The sequence below is a fragment of the Prunus dulcis genome, chromosome 8 (genome assembly GCF_902201215.1).
Source record: "Prunus dulcis chromosome 8, ALMONDv2, whole genome shotgun sequence".
Taxonomy (NCBI): Eukaryota; Viridiplantae; Streptophyta; class Magnoliopsida; order Rosales; family Rosaceae; genus Prunus; species Prunus dulcis.
Genome location: NC_047657.1, coordinates 17,578,548 through 17,601,142, shown reverse-complemented (window position 1 = coordinate 17,601,142; position 22,595 = coordinate 17,578,548). Strand labels below are relative to the sequence as shown.

At 38.5% G+C, this 22,595-nt stretch overlaps 5 protein-coding genes across 13 annotated transcripts; 1 reads left to right on the top strand and 4 right to left on the bottom strand.

Annotated features, from left to right (window-relative positions):
- Positions 1 to 92: 92 nt before the first annotated feature.
- LOC117637604 (protein PHOSPHATE STARVATION RESPONSE 1) lies at positions 93 to 5,243 on the bottom strand. The gene is made up of 9 exons (XM_034372533.1): positions 4,977 to 5,243; positions 3,947 to 3,998; positions 3,188 to 3,846; positions 2,817 to 3,072; positions 2,660 to 2,736; positions 2,515 to 2,554; positions 1,462 to 1,519; positions 957 to 1,026; positions 93 to 720 (listed from the first exon to the last, which is right to left on the bottom strand). The coding sequence occupies exons 3-9, from the start codon at positions 3,836 to 3,838 to the stop codon at positions 367 to 369; spliced, it is 1,506 nt and encodes a 501-aa protein (XP_034228424.1). The 5' UTR covers positions 3,839 to 3,846; positions 3,947 to 3,998; positions 4,977 to 5,243; the 3' UTR covers positions 93 to 366.
- Positions 5,244 to 6,305: 1,062 nt separating this feature from the next.
- On the bottom strand, positions 6,306 to 7,454 carry LOC117638808 (acid phosphatase 1). Its single transcript, XM_034373941.1, has 3 exons — positions 7,002 to 7,454; positions 6,705 to 6,914; positions 6,306 to 6,594 (listed from the first exon to the last, which is right to left on the bottom strand). Exons 1-3 carry the CDS (start codon positions 7,385 to 7,387, stop codon positions 6,420 to 6,422), a joined length of 771 nt encoding a protein of 256 aa, XP_034229832.1. The 5' UTR covers positions 7,388 to 7,454; the 3' UTR covers positions 6,306 to 6,419.
- Positions 7,455 to 8,281: 827 nt separating this feature from the next.
- On the bottom strand, positions 8,282 to 13,436 carry LOC117638805. 7 transcript variants are annotated; one of them, XM_034373934.1, is made up of 10 exons: positions 12,893 to 13,436; positions 12,676 to 12,774; positions 12,122 to 12,549; positions 11,572 to 11,779; positions 11,159 to 11,329; positions 10,956 to 11,056; positions 10,749 to 10,817; positions 10,628 to 10,668; positions 10,414 to 10,519; positions 8,282 to 9,376 (listed from the first exon to the last, which is right to left on the bottom strand). In XM_034373934.1, the coding sequence occupies exons 1-9, from the start codon at positions 13,058 to 13,060 to the stop codon at positions 10,452 to 10,454; spliced, it is 1,353 nt and encodes a 450-aa protein (XP_034229825.1). In that variant the 5' UTR covers positions 13,061 to 13,436; the 3' UTR covers positions 8,282 to 9,376; positions 10,414 to 10,451. The 7 variants fall into 7 exon arrangements, 6 of the variants coding, with proteins under 6 accessions (XP_034229825.1, XP_034229826.1, XP_034229827.1 ...); XM_034373935.1 differs by having other exon boundaries at positions 11,171 to 11,329; XM_034373936.1 differs by having other exon boundaries at positions 12,676 to 12,783; positions 12,893 to 12,996.
- On the top strand, positions 13,371 to 15,032 carry LOC117638807 (glutathionyl-hydroquinone reductase YqjG). The gene is made up of 3 exons (XM_034373940.1): positions 13,371 to 14,238; positions 14,314 to 14,563; positions 14,652 to 15,032. Exons 1-3 carry the CDS (start codon positions 13,442 to 13,444, stop codon positions 14,844 to 14,846), a joined length of 1,242 nt encoding a protein of 413 aa, XP_034229831.1. The 5' UTR covers positions 13,371 to 13,441; the 3' UTR covers positions 14,847 to 15,032.
- On the bottom strand, positions 14,891 to 21,570 carry LOC117638804 (probable inactive histone-lysine N-methyltransferase SUVR2). 3 transcript variants are annotated; one of them, XM_034373933.1, is made up of 13 exons: positions 21,442 to 21,570; positions 21,076 to 21,114; positions 20,350 to 20,580; positions 20,160 to 20,195; positions 19,936 to 20,052; positions 19,379 to 19,844; positions 18,951 to 19,156; positions 17,928 to 18,746; positions 17,461 to 17,726; positions 16,634 to 16,700; positions 16,484 to 16,534; positions 15,442 to 15,538; positions 14,891 to 15,309 (listed from the first exon to the last, which is right to left on the bottom strand). In XM_034373933.1, exons 3-13 carry the CDS (start codon positions 20,530 to 20,532, stop codon positions 15,281 to 15,283), a joined length of 2,337 nt encoding a protein of 778 aa, XP_034229824.1. In that variant the 5' UTR covers positions 20,533 to 20,580; positions 21,076 to 21,114; positions 21,442 to 21,570; the 3' UTR covers positions 14,891 to 15,280. The 3 variants fall into 3 exon arrangements, with proteins under 3 accessions (XP_034229824.1, XP_034229823.1, XP_034229822.1); XM_034373932.1 differs by having other exon boundaries at positions 17,928 to 19,156; positions 20,350 to 20,585; XM_034373931.1 differs by having other exon boundaries at positions 17,928 to 19,156.
- Between the last annotated feature and the right edge of the window lie 1,025 nt (positions 21,571 to 22,595).

The following is a 22,595-nucleotide window of genomic DNA, read 5'->3' as shown; positions in this document are numbered from 1 at the left end:
TGTAGAAAAAGATGAGCAGGGGTAAGCCATGTTAGGGTCTTCCAACATTTCCATGATGCCAGTCCCGAGGATGAATGATGGATCCAATTTCGTGATTCCAATGAACATTATTATTGTTAACAGCATCAAAGTTGAGAACAGAGACGAGGTTCAGGAATGTTAAGATCAAAACTTGACTAATTAGCTTAAAACTATCAACTAGGCAGAAAAAATCACATACGCATTATTCATGCCCACGAGAATACGATGAATATTAAGTCAAAAAAAAAGCTCTTTCCATAGGCACCGGAGCCCATCTTAAAATGGGGACCTTCTATAAATCAGGAACGATTGGTCAGTCTAATACTGATATAATAGATGACAAGCTTATTCTTTTATTTTGGCACGCTTTGGAGGTTGGGAGCTGGACACAGAAACATCTAGCTCAGGATCCTCAGGAGCTTCCTTTTCAGGCTGCTTCCCTGATAGCTCCAGTGAGCCTTCTTCAGATTTGGTGTTGGCTTTAACTGGATCAGTTTCAGTCTTACCAAGGTCCACCTTGGAGGGCTCCAGTTCACTTTTGTCAGGACAAGCTTGCATTGCATCTAAAGGGTCAGCGGGGTCATCCAAATTCGATGATGAAGCCTTCAGCGTGTCGATACCCGTCTTGCACTGCTTCTCAAACATCATTTGAAGATACTTGCCTTGTTCTTCTATCCGTAATTGTAGATTTCTTTGAATCTGCAGAGAAAGGAAAGTTACAAATAGTGCATAGCAAAATAACCAACTGAGAAACACACAACAAAAGAAAAAAGTATTAAACAAATAGAACCGGGGCATATACGCAACAATCAAGGAACATACGAATTTGAGGTTCGAAGTTTGACCAAAGCCTAAACAGCACAACAGTGCTATAAATGTTTCTCAAGCTTTGGCAGCAGAGACAAGTCAAGTTATAACTCAAAACAAATTCATACCTCAAGCTGTTCATGCAGCCGTTTCTGAACTTCCATCTGCAGCCGCAGAGCTTCAGTGATCTCGATACCCCTGTTACCCAAATCAAATGAGCAGAGAGTTTCTGAAAAATTTAACATGATAATGCAACCAACAATGAGATAAGAGTACACAAATCTATTGGTAGAAGGTTGAATCATTTGGCCCTTTTCCCCTACTTAGACCCCACTCTGGGATTATCACATTTAAATAGTGAGCAGTTAGCAGTACATTCCAGGTGCTAAATTTAACAGTTCGCAGTATCTGCCAGGTGCTAAAGTTAACAGTATCTTGGTCCTATCAAACCCTTGGTCCTATAAAAGAATAATGATTAAAAATATCTTCCAGGTGCTAAAGTTAAGCAATTGAGGTAGCTCATATCCTCCTATTCTGCTTATAAAGCCTCTTTCCAGGTCATTTTTCCATTATGTTTTTTCTTCCCGAGGCTGACTTCCCAAGGTATCACGAATTAATCAGTAATTCACTTACGTTTTCAAGTCAAGAGAAGTCATTTCTTCAATGGGAGTTAATTTCTTCTCCGAGGACCCTGCATAGAAGATTGTTTAACAGCACATTACATTAACTAATTAAGAAATCCTTACATGTAAGGTATAAATAGTAAATGAGGTCAGCATAGACATGCAAACTCAAGGAGATAAAAACAAGCATTTCTGCACAAATATACCTCAAGGATAATAATTTCAGCATCCTGTACAGTATTGGGGAATAGACTAATAAAAAAACAGAGATAAATAATCTGAAAACATCAAAGAATAATAAGAAAATTCAAGTATTCACCAAAATACAGCCTGCTTAGAAATGATACGGGAAAAATTAATCAGACGATTTGGAAAATTTTACAAATAGTAAAAAACTGAAATACTGCAAATCAATTTCTGGGAAGAGGGGCATTATAAAGGATAACAAAATAAGTCAGAAGAATTTCTCATTTGATGGAATCAAAAACAAAAATACACAAAGGGTAAGACTGCTAAAGATCATAATTTTTCTCTAGACCACACAATCTCCAGCACCAAAGCACAGAAAATTAAGTAATGAACAAGAAATATAGTTTTCAAAGAGAAAAAAAGATTTTGAATCCGACTTTCATTTGTCACAAATTTGGTGCTTAATTATGTCGTGTTTTATCCTCCGTAGCCAAAAACATCATACAAAAGCTTCAGCAACATAGCAGATTCACATCACAATAAGAATAAGAGATTCCTTATCCAAAAACATATGCACTTCAGAGATTCAATTTTTACCCCAGAAAAACTAAAACAAGGGGAATGCATACTTAAAACACCCCTCCATTCCCCCTGGCATATCACTTCCGGAAACAAGGAAAATGCAATCGAAAAGAGGTCGATGCAGTGGGATAAAATATTAAAAGAAGAAACAGAATGAGAGCAAAATCATGCCTACATAAGTACAATCAACATATACACTAAATAGATATATGCAATTATGCATACATACACACATCTAGATAATATACATACAATGTACACATGTATAAACATGGAGGCACATGCTATATACCTTCAGATGACTCTGGTCTGTACCTAGCAGTCCTGTATTTCTGCAATTCAAAATGAACTCCAGTAAAAAGAAAGTTCTCACAAGCACACATACACACAAACAGTTTCTATGTGAAACTATCTATTGGTGAAAGAAATACGTGTACCTGCAAATGACTTTTCACATGATAGATAGTCAAGCTTTCAACTTTCATGAGCTTTAGCACACCCTTAGGAGTTGCTCCTGTGAGAAATAAAAACTTAATTGAGGTAGAAGTTTGTATCATACGCTAAGAATTCAGTAAAGCCCGAAGAGTTACACACTTTCACTACCGCCAAGTTGGTTCACAGCCTCCACAAAGGCCTCATGGAGTTCTGGTGTCCAACGCATGCGCGCCTTGGCGGGGGCACTATTAGCTGAGGATGGAGCAGTAACAGAAATGATTTCCCTAGATGGAGCTGGAATGAGTTCTCTAGAAGGAGCAGGAATGATTTCCCCAGATGGAGCAGGTTGTTGCTGATGAACTTGGGGCTGCTGAGCTGAAAAATTCGAAGATGGTTTGGGAACCTGATATTTTATCTGAAACAACATAATCACAACCCAAATGGTTTTTCTTTTTTCATTACAATGACAGATATTATTCAATAAACTTGAAAATCTATATCAAGCACCAACTATACGAGAAGCTCTCAACCTTTGGTTCCAGATCTGTAACATTGTTGTCAACAAGAAGCTCATTCCAGTTAGAAGTCAACGCATCATCATCAGTAATTAGCTGGTCTGCCCATTCCTGCCAATCATTTCGCTTAACAAATTCTTCAGCAGGCATAATCCCGCTGCAACTACTGCTCTCTACTTGACTATTCTCGATATGGTTATTTACAGGAAAATCAAGGAAACCTGGCAGTGAATCTGTACACCAGGAACCACTGTTTTCTTTGGAATAAGGACAAGACGATGTAGATTGAAGAAACCCTGAATGAGAAGAATGGGGTAATGGCAAAGACCCAGAACTCAATGACTGAGAAATGAAAGGATTGTTTTTTGGCTGTTTTTCATGAGGTGAAAGAGCTGAGTAGTGAAGATCTGTTGAGAATCCTGATGATGATGAAAATATGTGACCAACTACTCCACTGTTGGAGGTTAAGTGACCTGCATGCACAACAGGCCTTGTCATAAGTTCTCTTTCCATGGACACCTGTTGGGAGTCAGGCAACTTGGGATATGTCTCTTCCATAGAGGTTGGAAGGACTGGTAAAGATGAAGACATTGCTGCAGAGACCCCCAGGTGAGTAAACTGTTTTGCAGCTGATCTCTGAATGGACAAAGCAGGGCGTGCCTCCATCAATAGCCCTAAAACCAGAAAAGGAGCATCAGTAATTTAGTCATTAAATATTAGCTTAGCTTGTGATAGTGATGATAATTACCAACTTAAAACCTACTGAAAGCACACCTTTTGCTTGTTATTGATACCAAAATCACAGAAAGGGGTCATCAATTTTCACCTGTGAACAGAAGGCTAAATCCATTAGTGCAAGACACCATTAAAACCAACCATCATAAAATGAAAGCATTTTTTGGCATGAAAATGATAAAAACTCTCCCAGAACCCTGAAAATGTTTTCAGAAAAAAACCCACAAGAATGAGTTTACAATTGCATCACAGTGTCATCAGTACATGCCACTGCAAGCCGTGATTAAATGAACCCTTTAAAACTATGAGTGGAAGAGCCCTATTATCCGAAGGAAACTTATCCAAAAAAGAAATCAGAACGTATAAAATAAAAAGCTTTCGGTATTGTCTTTTTTTATGAGGCAGTTGATCATGTAGTTGCAACGCTACATAATACAATCAAAAGTTCACATTCATCAGCACAAAAGCAATTATTTGTCTGACTTTGAAACACCCTACAGAGTAATCCAACTTATGTCAATCAAACAAAACAGGAAAAAAATTGCCAGAAAACAAAAATATCTACAAAATTACTTAAGTTACCGAATATAAGTTCACACTTGCTTTCACTCTCTCTTAAAACCCTACTTCAGCTATAAGCCATATTCTATAAAACAGCCTCCTCCACTGAACCCCAACAACACGATCACAATTCAAGTGATAACCAGCTCCAACAATTCAAATTTCATCAAAACATGCAATCCATCTAAGTTTAAATAAATAAAAAAAGCAGCTACAAAGAAAAAAGCATTGCACCCCACGGTCCACGCAAAACAATTGCTATATCCAAACGAAGCATGTCCACCAAAACTGAAGAATAATAAGAAAACAAAATATCCACCAAAAAAAAGAACCAATACAAACAAAAAATACCACTTCAATCGAAACCCAACAATACCAATTTGGAAAAATAGCAAAATTCAATCAAAACTCCAAATGGGCATTCCACAACAAGCAATAAAGCCTGAAATTCCAACCGAAAAACCAAAAAATTGAAAAACATTATCAGAAGGGTATATCGAGCTCGTACCTAAAGCCTGATAGAGCGCCCAAGTAGGAGAATTGGAGCCCGAAACACGCAGAATCGAATCAAAACCCAGAATTTGGCGCAGGAGGATGGAGATACGTCTAAAATAACAGGCGGGTGTTTTTAAATTCCGTCACCGGCGTGCCCAGGAGCGAAAGGAAAGGATGCGAACGGTGACGAGTCACACGAGTGCGCTTTGTTTTTGTGTCCCCTTCGGCTTTGGGCCTCGTTTGGGGCTCGCTCTCTCTGCATTTTTAACGAACAGTGGATGTCTCCACGCGCCTCGGCAGTTCGTTTAAACGATTTCTCGTGAGCATATGCGTGGGGCCCACAGTGGTGGCGGACTGTGATTGGTAGGCAGGGTAAATATCTGGTAAGGTGCACGTGGGGTAAGCGTGACAACTGAAATTGTTCTTTGGAGTTGCCCAAAAGCCCAACGTGGCCTAAGACAAGACATTTAACGTCCTTTGTTTTTCTTTTTCTTTTTTCTCTGTGTTTTCTGTTTTTGTGGGCTTGTCTTGGGTCTTTCCTTCTAGGACCCAAACTTGGTCCATATGGGATGTTGAGTGGACACGTGTAAGGAACCCATATGGATAATTAGAATGTTGGACAAACTGAGTCAACACTCGAAGAGTGAAAAATGCCCAAGGAAAATTCAATACTCAAAATGGGATTCCGTTTTCATGGGATTTGGTATTTATTATGCAGATTTGCGATGTTAATGACCTTCTTAAGCTTGCTTCCAGCTGTTTAGGTAAGATTCTGAGCATAAAAAGGTTGTAAATGATGAGCAATTATTTTTACACATGCTCGGATTTTAATAACAATTACGCGGCATAGATCATTCATATTTCTTATTAAGATAACGTAGCAAGTTAAATTTTTATAAGATTTGACCAAGTTACTAAAAGTAAAATTAAAATGTTTTTTTGTGGTTGTTTTTTTCTATCTACATAATTGAAAACGCTTGAAGAAGTAGAGCTGTGTATAAAATAACAACGTGTACCTGAATTGAGCCATTTTGAGTCCAATTTCAACAAGTAATGCCATATGCTATAAGTAGCCCAGAAGAAAGCTTCTTTTGTTTTGGGTTAAGAGATGGAGAGGTAAAGGGAGACAAAGTTCCAAAAGAAATCAACATCTAATGATGCCATTTCAATAATTCAATGGATTTAAAAGGGGAAAAAAAATCAAGTTGTCTCCTTGACTTTTGAGGTACTTTCCTTTGAACATCCAGGAACTTCAAATGCAGAAGCACTTAAAACCCACTACTTTGCAATACAACGCAGCAGAGCATACAGTTCATACCCACCACCACCACTAACATTGAACTGAGAAAGGACAAAAGTGCTTTTGTTTTGGCTAGTCAAATAAGTGCACAAAGAAGCAAAGAGGAACAGCAATATTGTGCTTTATAATTTATAATTTATGGACTGAAATTTCATGCTAATTGTAGTACATGGAATTGGGTAATTTGAATGTCCTTTTTGCAATTGGAAGGCCCTCAAAGCTGCTCCATTGATCTCCAATGATGCCCCAGATGAGGTAGCCTTCATCAACCAATCTGTGCCTTGCCTTAGACTTGTATTTTTGCACTTCCATGAACTCATCTTCAAGACCCCTGTATTCAAAACAACTCCTGTTAAAGTTTTCAATTTCAGGCAAGCTTAATTATACAGAAATAATCAACAAAAAGATGGATTTGAAAGCCTTGGTGATAGTTCATTATACCTTAATATAAGACCAGTCCATCCATGGTATCCAACCTTAATGAGATTGTCCACACTTGAGGATCTAAGGTTTTCCCTTCTTGAAGAGATTAAAAATATTTTAAGTCCTCTGTTTTTGATCTCATGGAAGAGCTTCAGTGTGTGCCCAAGAGCTGGTGCCTTACTCTCTCTCATCCATGCCTCCATAGAAGTTGCATTGATCTTCTCTCCCCTAGTTTGAGATTTCCAAATGCAAAAATACATTTTACTCAGGTAACTAAAATTTTACCCCAGGAAAAACACAGTAAAACTCACTTACCCAAAACCATGTGTCTTGAAGTAAGGAATGGTGGAGAGAAGTGTCTCATCAACATCAAAAATCCATGCATCTTTGCCATCACCTTCCAATGTGCAGCAGCTGCTCAAGTAGAAAGTGACCTCCTCCAAGGCCTTCTCTGAATCAGCCTTGTACTGAGAGGATGTCATGTATTTCTGAATGTACTGGACACATTCTTGGGGCACCACATCAAAACCTCTAATGTTGTTCACTTCCACATTGATCCTCCAACTCTCACAGTACTTCTTCAAGCCATCTCCTACCCCATTGTTCTTGTTTTTCTGGTTTTTCAAAATGTTCCAATCTGCTGCAACCACTAAGCCTGTGAAGAGGCTTGAAAAAATTAGAAATCCTGTGAGTTTTCCCATTGCAAATGTGATGACAAAAAAGAAACGGAGATGGAGAAAATTATGGGTGAGTTGAGTCTAGATTGGGGGTAAAGAGAGGACATAATTGAGGGTGGCATGGGCTGTGGGGCATGAATTGTCATTGCCTTTTACTGGAGATCACATGGTGTGTAATCAATTAAGTTTGATAGCTAGTAAATTGATTGTTGATTAATGAATGTGTAATGGACAACTGGACAAAAGGAAAATTTAGAGTAATGTTGGAGACGCAACTTTTGAACACCAATTATGATCCAACGTTTCATTTGTTTCCTTTCCGAACTCACTCGAAATTTTATTTATTTCCAACAAATAAAACATTGTCGCGTCAATTAGTGTCCAAAAGTTAGTGTAGTAAGTTGATTTCTAATATTTATGCTTTACAACTCATGACTTTAAAAACGCATCGAATGGATGCTTAATTAAGATGGTCATGCATAGTTCTGGTTTGATCAATGAATCTTAGCCGTCTGATTAAATGTCTTGTGGGCTTTGCAAGGAGACTTATAGTTCATGAATCTCCAAAGTGAAGTTATATAAACATAAAAGAGGAAAAAGCATCCAAGGGCTAGCCTATTTGTCCTATTTTAAATTTGAGTTGCAAAATTAGGCATAACAAACGGATGGCAAAGCAAGAAGTTTTGGTAGATAGAAGTTGAGCAAAACAAAATGTAGGTGTTTGATTGATAATGGTCATTCTAGTTTTAGGGAATTCGTGTATGTTTGTCATATCGACGGTCAAAAAAGATCAACTGGGTGTTGTGAATGTGAAGTTTGAATTCTCTGGCATTTTAAAAAGAGAAGGAAACAAAAAAAAATTAGGTCAAGTTTGTTCATGGTTGCAATCTTGGTTGGAATGCAAAAGAAACATGGCAATGAATAGTGGACCCCAAAACCATCTTTGTAGAATTTACTTTATCTTTTTTAAAAGCAAAGATAGAAAGATTGAAAGAAGAATAATATTTGCTACACTCCACAAGAAAGAGTATCCCTTTTTTCCAACTATTTCAAGGTTTGGTTTCCTTTACATTATCTTGCCATAACATAAGTCTCACTGCAGAGAAACGAAACAGGTTGAAAATGAAACAAAGTTTGGTCATGCTATTATTAACCAACAATTTTGAATGTAAATCTAAGTTGCATGACTCAAAAGGAAAGTATCTATACATCTCAAAGGAAAAATTGTCCATATATCCTTTGAGAGGACAAAGCATCACCGGAAACTATGAGGTGAAAGCTGGTCATCGAAACCGTTGTCGAAGTTGAGAGAATAGCTTTGAAGATCATAGGTGTAATGAGTGTAGCTCTTTCGCCATCCCACAGCTTGTTTCCATTGTGACTTCAACTTCCAAATCAACTTCCTCAAAAGATAGGATACATGGCAACAACCAGTTGATGCTCTTCTTTCAATGCTAACAAGTGTGACCGCAGCTCCGGTGCTTGTGATTCCCTTCACCAACTTCAAACACTGGATTTTCCAACAGCTAGAGACGCTAGAAACTTTCATTTTTAAGCTCCTTATCCACCTTGGCCTGTGTGTTGTTTTATAGAGAGCTCATATGAAATGAAGCAAAAAAGCACCAAGAATAATATACGGTTGGCAAGAAAACAAGCAGATGAAGCTTTCAAGTATCAATTCCCACTAGCAGGCATCATCAACGAGATGTCACAATCCCATTGGTGGAAGTTGATAAACATTATAATCAAATAGTCTATTCAACTTTTCTTTAAAACAATTCCCAGGTCCCATAGGTCCCAGTTTGGAGAAAAGATTGACGACTTGCCTCTAGTGATGTAGTGTCAGTCAAGTGATACAAAACTTTTTGAATGGATCGTCTCTAAAAAGTTGCTTGTGCTCATCTGTTGTATTTGGCCTCTGATTCAATTAAAGGCTCTTGATAGTGAACTTTCCTGGAAGCATATAAGTGGGATGAGGTCGACTCTTACATCAAAAGTTCCCACCGGCCATACCTACATGAGCCATGTAGTAAACAGATTAATCAAAAAAAATTGTGAACTTGCCCCTTTATGACATGGTTGATCACACTTTACACAGAAAAGGCCCACAAAGATCGTGACAAATTGTGTCGTGTATATTTTTTATACTTATATTATAAAAGGAATTAATCAAAACTGTGCTAGCAAAGCATATATCTAAGCAAAATATAGCAAACCCTACTGCATTTTTAGAATAGCTACCTAGTAAACCATGAAAACCACACAATCTTGAGAGAGGAAAAAGTTTTGTTTACCCTTTGGAAAAAGAAAAAGAAAACCCTGGATTGATATCAAGAGTTCATCAACATAAAACAACCATATTTTAAATAAATTTTTGTGAACTTTATGTAGCCTTTTCATCACATGGTTGATTATACTGCACATAGAAAGGGCCACAAAGATCATGAGAAATTGTGTCATGTAGATCTTTGATACTGATATGGATATAAAGTGAATTAATAAAGATTTTGCTACCAAAGCAAGTCTCCATCCAATGGATCAAGCAAGGTGTTGATTTCTCTTTTTCAAATCAAGGTCTTCTAACCAATATAACTGAAGAATAATTATGACTAAGAGAATATTTCACAGAAAAACACCACTGCATTTAGAGTAGCCACCTAGCGAACCAGAAGGAGGAAAAAATTTGATGTTTGATCCATAAACTTACAGTTTATAATTCACGATCACCCTTTGGTAAAGGAAAAAAATCTTGAAATTATATCAAAAGTTGATCAACATAAAACAAACATTTTTATAAATAAAGCTAACTTTAGTGAGTTGTACCATATATCTTACAAAATCATGACCCACACAACTATTCAGTCACAAGTTTCCAAAATCATAATAGTTTCCTTCCAACTCTAAACTATTTATTAAATTTCATCCTATATATTTGTTACTATAAAACTTAACCCTGCATAGAGTTGCTTTACCTAACATATTTAAAAAATGGCATAAATGACTAATGTTATTAATATTAATTCAGCTGCATGGAGGATAAACATTCTTACAGATGACTGGCCTGATACTTTCAAGCACCATGGCAACTTCAGACAAACAGGTGGGAGCCACAAACATGAAAAATGTAAAGGCACCAAATTCTCTCAGCAAGCTCACCTGGAAAAAAGTTCATATATTAATTCTAGCATTTCCTCTATTTCATTTCTAAAACAGATGGGGGACGGGGAAGGTTGACTGCAGAACTAATTGAATGTAAATACTCACAGTCATTATGCTCCTTCATATCATGAGCACAGCCACAGCATCTACAAAACAAAATAAATGTGAATTGCTGCCATAATCATAAATCTTGACAAACAGTATCATTAGGGTTACAATACAAAACCTCATTGTTGAAAACTCTCCTCTAAACTGAATCTGAATTTCGCTCAAATAAAGTCTAAACAAGGGTGACCTGCAACACCAATTAGCAAAGGGGGAAAGAAAATCATTCAAAACCTATGATTCAGTCAGTTCCTGTGCAAATGAGATGATTGATTCAAATCAAAGTAAAAAAGACATCCAAACACTGCATAGAATGGTATAGGAATACCGGGATGGAATTGCAACGGCTACAAGGGATGGGGACATTTTCCACAACTGAGGCAGCTGACTTCCCAGAAGTCCACTCAAATATTCAAGAATGTTACTTTCCTAGTTCCACCACAAAAGCCAACCATGATTACTAATACAAAAAGATAAAGCATGAACAAGCAAAGAAGCATGCATGTCTACTTATCAGCATTAATTTTGAACCTTTGAACTCACTGCTTCCTGTTTAGATGTAGGAGCTGTAGATCTTCCATAAAGTAAGTTGCACACTTCATGATATTGCTCTGAAATATTTTTGCAATCATAACAAACTGACACCATATATTCGATTAGAGAAGTCCATCTGCTTGTAATGCACCCTACTAACAAGAGCTCCTGTTTCGAAAGGGAAAAAGGGGAGCACAATTTCTTCATCAACAGTACAATTTATTTCCTAAAGAATGCAAGGGTACAGAGATGTGTAGTTAGCCACGCAACCATTGAAATACAAAATATTTATTGCTGAAGAGAATCAATCCTTCAGATTACAAAAGTAAAAAAATTCACAATTCATTCTAATTTATTTATTGAACTGAACTGACTTTCAATTGTGCCTGAAAAAAAAAAAATTGACTTACAATTGTTTCGCGCAGACCATCATCACTGCTTCCTGCTGAAACATTCAAATTCAGCCGTCCAAATATTTGTACCCACTGAATCTTAGGGGCAGAAAATATCATGCTGGCACCGGAGACCAATTGAATAGTTCTCTTATCAAGAAAATAGGAGATATTCTTTGATTTCCAGTGATTCCATGTCAGAGAACCAACCAACCACTCTACAATGCTGAATAAGGAACCACAAGATATTCAGTTCAGGTCAAAGTAGTGAGATCCTGAAAACATACAACAGTAAAATTTTGATTTTTCATGTAAACTCCTCTAAGTATCTACAAAAACACTCATGACTCAGCTAAATGCATCTCAGAAAAGGAGTTTATTGTGAGACACACTATCTTCTATCACAAAGAGACTAGCCACTCACTCCTTAAGCCAGACGCATACAGCCTTAATACAACTCCTCAGACGAACACTTGCACATAGAACATAATTCGCTTAACTTCATTCACACACATTATTCACTCTTCTATTACACACACAGGCTTGTGCACACACATTTCCCACTTACTCTGGAGAATTTTCACGCTTTAGTTGTTCTTTTAACAAATTATCATCAAACTCGCTCCAACTGCTATGTCTGATACTATGAGAAAGAACATCTAAGCCTGCCTCAACCGCTGACATTAAAGAAATTTTAGACCACCGCTTCAAGAGCTCTTGCACCACATACTTGGTGAAACCATCACCAGCACAATTTTCAATCTTCGTAGCTGATGCAATGCTTCGGTGAAGCGATGTATTCAGCAACTTCAACTTGTTGAAGTATGCATTCAGAAAATCATGCTCAGTTTCTGATAGCTCTTCAAGATCAATCTCTACAGTTGCCATCAGCAACGCTCTGAGATGCGCATCCCTCAACGGTAAGGTATGAATGAGATGGTCTAATACAAAGTGCCGTGCAGTAGTAAGATTAGCAGATGAAAGATGTGCAAGCCCCTGCTTTATCAAATACAAGCATACAATTAAGCTAAGCAGGCTACACTTTAAACTTTGTCATAAGCAAAAACTAGTTAATTCAACAAATTTAAGGAGTCAAACCAATAAAAACTACAAAACTATAACCTTAGGAAGAGAAGCAGCAGATGTCATTTCAGATAGAGCTGCATCAAGCTCCTCCATAGATCCCCCATAATCATCTGAGCAGCCAAAACTTCCAAGGACCTAACAACACTAAAAGAAAAATCTCAACTTACTGAACCCAACTGAAAGTGACATGAAATTCAGAGATACCCTTTCCACTCAAACCAAATATGATTGGGGAAAAGCAGTGAAAGCTGACCTTCTCAAAGAAGAGGCCCCATTGGAAGGCTTTTTTGATGTTGTTGGAGTCCCATTGGGCAAGTCGACCAGAGGATTGATACCCAGAAAGCAGAAGCAGTATATCTACAAACCCTTTGATCAGATTTAAGAGTTGCTCCAAGGAGATGTGTGGGTGGTTCCAGCCCATCGTCTTCTTCAAGAAGCCACTGCCCAAGCTTACGATAGGAAATGTGAAATGGAAAGGCCCTCAAGCGGCGGTGTCTCTTTGGCTTTTTAGTTTTCCCGCTCTCCCCAACCTTTTTCTTTTCATTGGGAGGCTAAAATCAATAATTTTTGCTTTGTATTTTAAATATTTTTGCTTTTTCCTTTCATTGGGCGCCACGGCTTCTGCTACCCCTCGATGGCGCCAATCAGTGCTTACGACGCCGTTTCAATACAGAAGACACGGACATTACATTAGCATTGATTTTCATACGACGTGTCGTCTGAAGGATGAATTCCCAACCACACAGGACGACACATTCATCATCAGTGAGCAGCTGAACTGAAAAAAACCCAGCATTTTGAGATGTCGTGCACTTCCCTGCTCAGCCCTCCCAACCTCCCAACTCCACCGCCGCTGAAGAAACTCAGCACCGCCAAATGGGCCAGACCCAAACCCATCACCTGCCACGTCAGCACTAAAATGTCCAGCAACCAACCGCCTGACCCAACTTCCCTCGTCTCCTCCGCCGCCAAGCTCCTGTGGGGCCCCTCCCTCCCTCCCGGGCTCCTCATCTCCACCGTCCGCACAGCCTGGAATTCCACGTGGCGCATCATGATGTCCCAGCTCGCCCCCTCCGACCCCACCCTCGCCTACACAAGACCCCCCTCCAAATTCCGCGCCACACCCAATCAAATCCCCCTCCAAGCCCAAACCTCCCTCCACCTCTACGTGGGCCTCCCATGCCCCTGGGCCCACCGCACCCTCATAGTCCGGGCCCTCAAGGGCCTCAACGACGCCGTCCCGGTCTCAATCGCAGCCCCGGGCCAGGACGGCTCGTGGCAATTCAGCAGCACGCCTATCCCCGATCCGAATACCCTCGTCCCCGGCCCGGATAACGCAAACGGGTTTAAAACCCTGAAAGAGGTTTATAAATCGAGAGCAGGAGGGTACGATGGGCGGTCCACGGTCCCAATGCTTTGGGATGTGAAGAAAAGAGAGGTGGTCTGCAATGAGAGCTACGATATAATCCAATTGTTCAACTCGGGACTCAATGAGTTGGCTCGGAATCCGGGTTTGGATCTCTCGCCGCCTCCATTGAAGCAAAAGATTGAGACTTGGAATAGCATAATCTACCCAAATGTCAATAATGGGGTTTATAGGTAATTAATTAGTAATTAATTAATTAATGATTTTAATCAAGAACTGTATATTTATTGGGATTTTCCATTTTGCAGATGCGGGTTTGCTCAGTCTCAACAAGCATATGATACGGCGGTGAATGAGTTGTTTGATGCGTTGGACATGGTGGAAGATCATTTGGGTAGCTCAAGATTTTTGTGTGGAGATGATCTGACGCTTGCAGATGTTTGTTTGTTCACAACTTTGATTCGGTTTGATCTTGTGTACAATGTGCTGTTCAAATGCACCAAGAAGAAGCTGATTGAATATCGTAACCTTCATGCTTACACGCGTGACATTTACCAGGTACTGCCAATGCCATGGCTTCTTTTCACCGAAGCTAGTTAGTGATTTTCTTTTACCAAGTTCTGAGACAGCTTGGGTGTTCTTGCAGATTCCGGAGGTTGCTGAAACTTGCAATTTTACTTCAATCATGGAGGGCTACTACAAGACCCTTTTTCCGCTCAACCCAGGAGGCATTCAACCCGTCATGCCCTCTGGGTCTGAGCATGAAGTCCTCTGCAGACCTCACAACAGGGATTCACCGTCAGTAAAAGAAAAAAGTGCAGCAGCGGTTTACATTTCTTGAGTGATACGGCAAGCTCAGTTAAGAACTTCAGATATGCAATGGCATTGAGTTTCTTCATCTGCCTTCACACTCAAGGCCTTTTTCCTTATATTTGTACACTTGGGTGCACCCAAATATGATAATAAAAGTAGAATACACATTTCTGGCTACATATTCTATTTATAAAACACAAAATATCTAGCCTTACATAGCAGCAACCATATATAGAACTTTTGAGTAATTTTAGCAGTCTAGCCTCTGCCAACATCGAAAGCTGCGGTGTCTGGCTTTTAAATTATCATCGATAGCATTAGACACCAAATTGGCTATACATGTATAAAACCCTGTACAAAATCATCCAACAAGATCTATCCTCAGTTTTACACCTATCCTTGATATTGAACCAAAAGAGAAGGTAGCCACTACCCACTATCCATGAACTGACCCTCCGACGTTCATGCTGCAATTGATGCAGATCTAGATCCTGTTGGATGCAGACATCAAAATGAATGTTAGCACCAGGAGCAACATGTAGTTCGCATTAAAAAAATGATTGTCACAGACAAGGATGTGCAAATTTGGCGTCTTAGGGGGTAGAAATGGAAAATACACTTACTATTTGAACGTTTCATGTTCCTGCAAAATTTACTACCACATCGGCACTGGAACACCTTAACAGGATGATCATGGTCGTCAAAGTCAATGCCATAATCCTGCAAACAGATCCCGTATCGCACGGCGTAAGAACAGCCACATTATCCATAAAGTCATTTATACATTAACTTATTCAATATCTATATCCAGAACCCTGTCATCGAAATTATACAATAATACCAAGTAATGCAGTCCAACATGGAAATTGCTGTACCATATTGTGCTTGAATATTTCTAAAGGATGAAGCCAAATGTTGTCTTCGGGATAAAGGCACGCCAGCATACCATATTGAGATAAATTGTTCTGGTCAAGGCCTCAAACATCACATACAATTATAATCTACAAATCCTTCCATGTGGCTGTAGGTTCAAAGTAGGTACTCAAGCATCACGTATATTTAACCAAAAAATATCAATCAACCTGTCCTCTTTATGCAGTCTTATTTCAATAAGCATGAAGCCTTTCACAGAAAATAGATAAACAGGTTTACCAAACGTCAATTTACCATAGTTCGATGAAGCAGAAATGACTCAATTGAACTAGAAAATAGTAATAAAGATCACTTGTAAATATGGAATTATATGTACATATTGCCATAACCTATCTAGCATAGTAAAATCATAAATAATTTATAGAATTCGCCAGTCTGGTGAAATTAATAGCTAAAAAGCATCTAATTAAAGTGGAATTAGTGGACAGTGGATTCTATGTTGGCGAAAGAGATCGTAGTAAGACTTGGCTGAATAAGTACAAGACTAAAAATAGAAATAAATTTCATATGCATAAGAATTTCAGCATTTTAACAATCCACATGAAGAAAAAAAAAAAGTTCCATTATGATACATTCAAGTTTTCAGAATGCTGATATTAAAATATCAACATTTCTCCCCATATGGGAGCAGCTATGCTTATTCCATTAAAAACTAATTCCGAAAGGACAAAACAATTTATGCCATATGCATACCACCAACAAATACAATCTAATAAGATAAAATATACTCACCCAATTAAGCTCTTCCAAAGCATCCACTTTTCTTGTTGTGAAGAAAGCAATCTGCACAAGAGAACATATAAATATGTCTTCAATCACCAACAGAATTGATAAACTATAACTATGCAAATGAAGGATCAAAGGCTCCATAACTTCACATACATGATAGTAGCAATGATCCGGGGTCTCCACTTCAACTGGGATTTCAACCAAGTTTGCATCCAAACATCTAGTAAGATACGAAACAATATATCAGATATTCTGAAGCCTAACTCAATTTAACACAGTCGGACGTTTCTCCACACCACAGAATGTCATAGAATGAAGCCAACATGAATCAGCTCCTTCTGCTAGCAACCTAGCTATGATGGGCAACAAGTTCAGGGAACAAATTCTACAGTTCAAGCTCTATTTTAAAGCAAGTTGCCGCTTTCCCTAGACACTCAGGCACAAGACCAGTAAACTTTCTTAAGGCGTGCAAGCTTTCCAGCAAGAGCCTAATGGCTTTGCTACTGATACAATGCTAAAGCTCCTGGTGCATAAATTGCAGCTTCTCTCATTTCTACTCTGTTAACAAAAGAGTAACATGAAACTGTATTTTAACGCAACAAACTCTCAACTTGCATTGCCTACTGCTAATTCCCTTTTAACTTGGTAAGTTTCCTTTTTGGCATCCTCAGCAAGAGTCAGGTTACTACAATTTGCAACTACATCCTACCATCCTCAGTTATTTTCCTACTATACTATTTCTGATCCTAAGTATAAAAATTCCATGCATATGCGGAAACCAGAAACTCATAATGCCCCAAAATTTACAACTTCTGTTTGGAAATATGCAAAATAGATCCCAAAGTTATAAATATCTTAGTAAAAGAAGATTAACACATCATATGAATTGACTATTAAGGACATGATTAACCGAAAGTTAACTTTGTCAAGCAAACAAAAAATTGGGTGTGGGCTAGAGGAAGTGAACTTCAAAAGTTTACCTGTGATTAATAAACCTAGCAACATTTCCATATTTTGTTGCATCCAAACAGAGAGCTTCTTCATTCCTCAAATCCGCTTTCAAACCCCAGTTTGCATCCAGGAGCACTGGATAGGGACGTTTCCCACTTCTGGCGCTTTGAATGTTCCTCTCCTGTAACTCTTTGCTGGTTAGCACTTCTCCAACATACTCACACACAAAGGCGCCTTTTGGCAAGTCCTCTAAGGTTCGTAGACCCCAACCTTTTCCGTCAGAAGTAAAAAATACCTGGAATACAAAGTGCAAATTAAACAGAGAAGCTGTGAGAACAGACAAAAAGTACCATAGAAGAAAACTTTATTGCTTACATTATAACTTCAGACAATATAACTATTAAAATTTATGCACAAGATTTACATCAACAAGAAAATAAATACACCATTCCGTCAAATAATGACAAACTAAGAACATTTTCACATAAATTCCAACCTGCAACTTGCAATTTAAGCCTCTCTGGACCACTCGATTGCCACATTGCATGACGCAGCCACATTTGCTCCAGCATTCTTTGATAAACTTTCTCCTTGAGTGGCCTTTGCATGGTTCTAAACAATCATCATTCTTTACTCTTTCAAGTGGGCAGCTTTTACAATATAAGGGATGATGTTGTTGAGGACTGCGAGTCATAGAGATACACTCTTCCAAGAAATCATCCTTAACAAGGCCTTCTGGGGTGTAAGCAAACTCCCCCCCAGTCTGACATGCACAAGCACAACGTACAGGCACTGATAGGCAATCACCTAAGCAAGTTGAGCAGCAATCCCCATCCCCAATACCAGAAAGACAGAAGTTAACATCAGCGTCTTGGAAAACAAGGCTTCGGGAGATGTAGAAGAAGGATAGTGGACACTCGCTGTTCATTTCATTTACCCATGGTATTGTGACTCTTTCTGCTCCTTTAGTTATATCATTTATATCATGATAAGCCCTTAAATCATCAGTCGTCAGATCAGACTGTTGAACAACAACCAGATCACGAGAGTCTTCCAATCCACCTTCCTTATTAACCTCAGAAAAACCATTAGAAGCAGTCCTCCCACAGGCTTCTCTGCATTCACCAAAACCATTCAAAGACAAGGGAAGTCTTGGAACTTGAGAAGCAGTAACCACAGTAGGGTGTTCAATACTAACAGATCCGTTTAAAGAAAATGACTGCATACATAGTAGTTCCTTAGTTCCACCACCAGCATCCCAAGCAGTAGTTTTTCTCAATGCATCAAGATTTGGCGCTACACTAATTGATCCATCCTGTGATTCACTATTGGAATTAGATCCCAATTCCAAAAAGCTCTCACACATATGCGCCAACAGATTCTTTAGAGAAAAGTTTGGGTCAATAATTTTGTATGAGTGCAGACATTTTTCCTCCGTCAATTTTATAACGGCGTCTAGATTAGGCATATGAAAATCTGGTCTTCCAATAGCTGAATTACAACTGAAAGAAAGCTTTACCTCTCCTAAGGGTGAAGAGGCAATTTCTAAGTTAGAAGGAGATTCCTCTTCAATGGTTGCAAGCTCAGAGTTTGTATTCCCCTCATTATATGAAGCTTGAATACCATTTGTTGTACTTTCTTTCTCTTGGGATGCCACATGTTCTTGATCATTCTGTTCCACGGTTGCACCATCTTGGAGTATAGGGTTTTCTTCACTTGAGGGATCTGCAGAAGAACAAAACAACAATCATTCTACGAGAAGATTATTGAAGGTAATAATAATATCCAAAAGAATTTTATTCCATAGTATTATGCCTTTGATGCTAATAAATGACGATCTTAGTTATATTCCATTCACAGTTAAAGCAGATTTTTAGGTTCCTGGTTCCAACTATCCATCCACTGGGATATCAATGATAGTATAGTACAAGGCAAACAAAGATGTACCAGGTAGAATGGCTGCAATAGGAACCTCATCTTGTGCCATGTCATCAGTGAAGGGCTCATCTTTAGGCTTCAGTAATTGATGAGTGTTAACATTCTGTTTAGGCAAAAGAATGATGCCTGGTTCTGCCACCACCAGCTCCTTAAAGCGTACTCCGTGAGGTGCCAAGGGTTTAGACATAACAGGTTGCTTGCCTTTGTTTTTATTACCAATATGGGGTGAAATTGGTTGCTGCAATTCTGCCCTTGACTCAGGTGACCGTGTAATGTCCCGTAGCTGCTGGGGAGAACGAGTACCAAGTAGCTCATCTTTCTCAACTTTTGGTCTTACCGATGAAGTATCACCTAACATAGGGTTGCAGGTATTTGGGAATGGTGAAACCTGACCCTCATGACTTTTTCGCAACCTTTTAAGGGGACGTTCCCGCTGATGAGGCAGCGGCAATTCTTCCTCCATATCACTCTCCAGCTATAGACAATAGGCCAAAAGGCATGTTAACAGATATAGGTAGACGGGTGAGAATGCAATAAACACAAGCAAGGGAGTCAAGTATACAGACATCAGCATTTGTGGATTTCTTCTTCTGTGATGAACTCTCATGACCGCTTGAATGTAACCTTTTTGAGGTACGACTAGCTTCATGACGCACTTGAGGTTCTTCCTCCATATCTTCCTCCTGATAAGTAAGAGGCCATAGATATGTCAGAAACTATAGCCAAAAGTGTGAGAAAAAAAAAAACAAGAAATCAGAGCACCAGAACCAACGGAATTTAAATTACATACATCGTAGTTCTTGCAATTCTTCTTCTCTTCCACAATCTAACAGAAGAAATCAAAATCAAGCAGGCATAAGTAAAGGGGGGGGGAGAGAGAGAGAGAGAGAGAGAGAGAGAGAGAGAGAGAGAGAAGAAGAAGAAGAAGAAGAAATGGAATAAAGAATGCCTGGAAAAAGGAAAAAAATATAAAAGTACACCTCATTTTCCTCCTCATCAAATATAGCATCTATAAGCACTCTATAATTCTCTGCTTCGATCAGTTCCCAGTTTTTGTCAAATAACTTAAAAAGTCTCTTCAACACTGGTTTGACCTGTTTTTCATTAATACCAAGCTCTGCCATTGCTTTAAGGGCTGCCTGAACTTTTGGTTTTTGCGCCATCACTGTCCGCTCACCCCTTATTCTGATTATGAGCTGCCCAATGCCAAACTGTACTACATATTCCAAAATTTCTCAGAGAAGATGCCCAATAGGAGTCTAAAGAAGTAGATATGCGAGTCCATTATAAAATTAAAAGGCTACCACCGTCGAAACCTTGTAACTAAAATACAATCAACATAAGAGTATTAGAGCTTGCACTGTCTCACTGAAAAACAATTGGATGTTCCAACATCCTTAACACTGCACAAGCAACAGTTTTTTTGGAAATCCAGACAAAACGATAACAGATTCAACTAATAGTGTCCTAGTGGGACATATATCAATTTTATTTATTTCCCATTTCCCAGCCTGCCCAGCATAAACAAAAAACCAATTTGAAGTGTAAGGAGGAATAGCATGTTTCTACTGGAAAAGCATCAGATCAAAAGGATGGAGAACTGGACTCTCTCTCTCTCTCTCTCTCTCTCTCTCTCCACACAAGAACTTGAAGCCCCAAATATACATGCATGCAAAACATAGCACTATTATCAACACAAGTCTTACCTCGAAAAACCCTTGGAGCTCGATTCAAGCTATCAAGACCTGAAAATTACCCATAAACAGAAAAGAGTGAGAAACTAGAAGAGCCTATTTCGCCTGCAATTTTCCCAAGAACCAAAGGACCGAAAAAGAAAAAGAAAAAAATATGAAACAGAAGTTTCAGAAATATACTCTCAAAACAAATTAACAAAAAAACAATCTAAACCAATGTACCAAGAAATTCGTGGAAATAAAAACCCAGAACACAAAACTTGGAAACATTTTCGGGAAAAAAACCAAAAAATTTTGAGAAAATTGGAAAAATGAGAGGTCAAAGGATCGAAATTGTTTTCAGAAAACAAAATTTGGAAGTGAGGGTGATGAGCTTACCAGCATTTCGAATAAATTGAGAGCGCGACAGTGAGAGACTGAGAGTGTTCTTTTCTTTTTGGAGTAAATAGGGTTTTAGAAGAATGGAAATTGCTTTCGTTTTACATATTACTCTGTCTCTTGGGGTTTTTTTTTTTGATAAGAGTCTCTTGGGTTGTTCTTTAATCTAGTAAAGTGATTCACTGTGAGAGCCACTTGTCATCAGTTATGGGCGAGTACTTTGTCGTCTGGGATATTTGGTTGACAATTGAAAAACTTGGATTAGTGCTATGCTATCATGCGCCTGGAGGGTGAAGAATCAAAACCTCACTTTTGTTATTTTTTTGGCTCTTTTGTATAATTTTAGATGGTGGACTCGAACAGCTTATCAGTTTGATTAAAAACAAACACAGGATGTATCGAACAGAAGGTTAGCTAATTAAACATGTAATCTATAAAAGGAACTTTAATCTAAGGGAGTTTTATTCAAGATAATTGTAATTTGCACTCTTAGAAAAAAGCGCGAAAATGTTGACGCTTACAAAATCTTTCTTCTATGGTCATTTGATTTATGCACAATTGCCTTTTTAATCTTAGAAATGAACCTTTGATCCACACTTCTTTAATGCATCTCTGATTAAAATGAACATTTAATTTTAGAGAAATTATATTAATAATAATATTCTCGCAGTGTACCAAGAAGCGAAGTTTAGACATACAAAATCTATCTCAAGTAATTACTTAATTTAAGTGCAATAACCATTTTAATCTTAGAAATTAACTTCTGATAACCATCCTCAATTGAACCAAGCCAAGTGCTGGAGGAATGCCCCAAACACAAGTTTTACCTTGCATAGCCAAAGTCATAAATCTCTCTGTAAGTTGCCCTGCAGCTGTTCTCTGCCTCTTGTAGTTCTAGGAACCCTCTCTTCAGAGCAAAGAGGCTCATCTGGCTCAAGAGCTTTAGGTTTTCATCCCATATGTTGAGGCTTTAGTTGAAGTCAGAAGTTCAGAGCCTCAAAAAAAAAAAAATATTTAAGCCAACTGGTTCTGCAAGGCAAAGAAATATCTTCTCCAACAAGGTACCTCCTGTACTTTAAACTTCAATCATGGGAAATATATATATATATATATATATATATATATCAAGGAAATTCAGGTTGAACAAACACAAA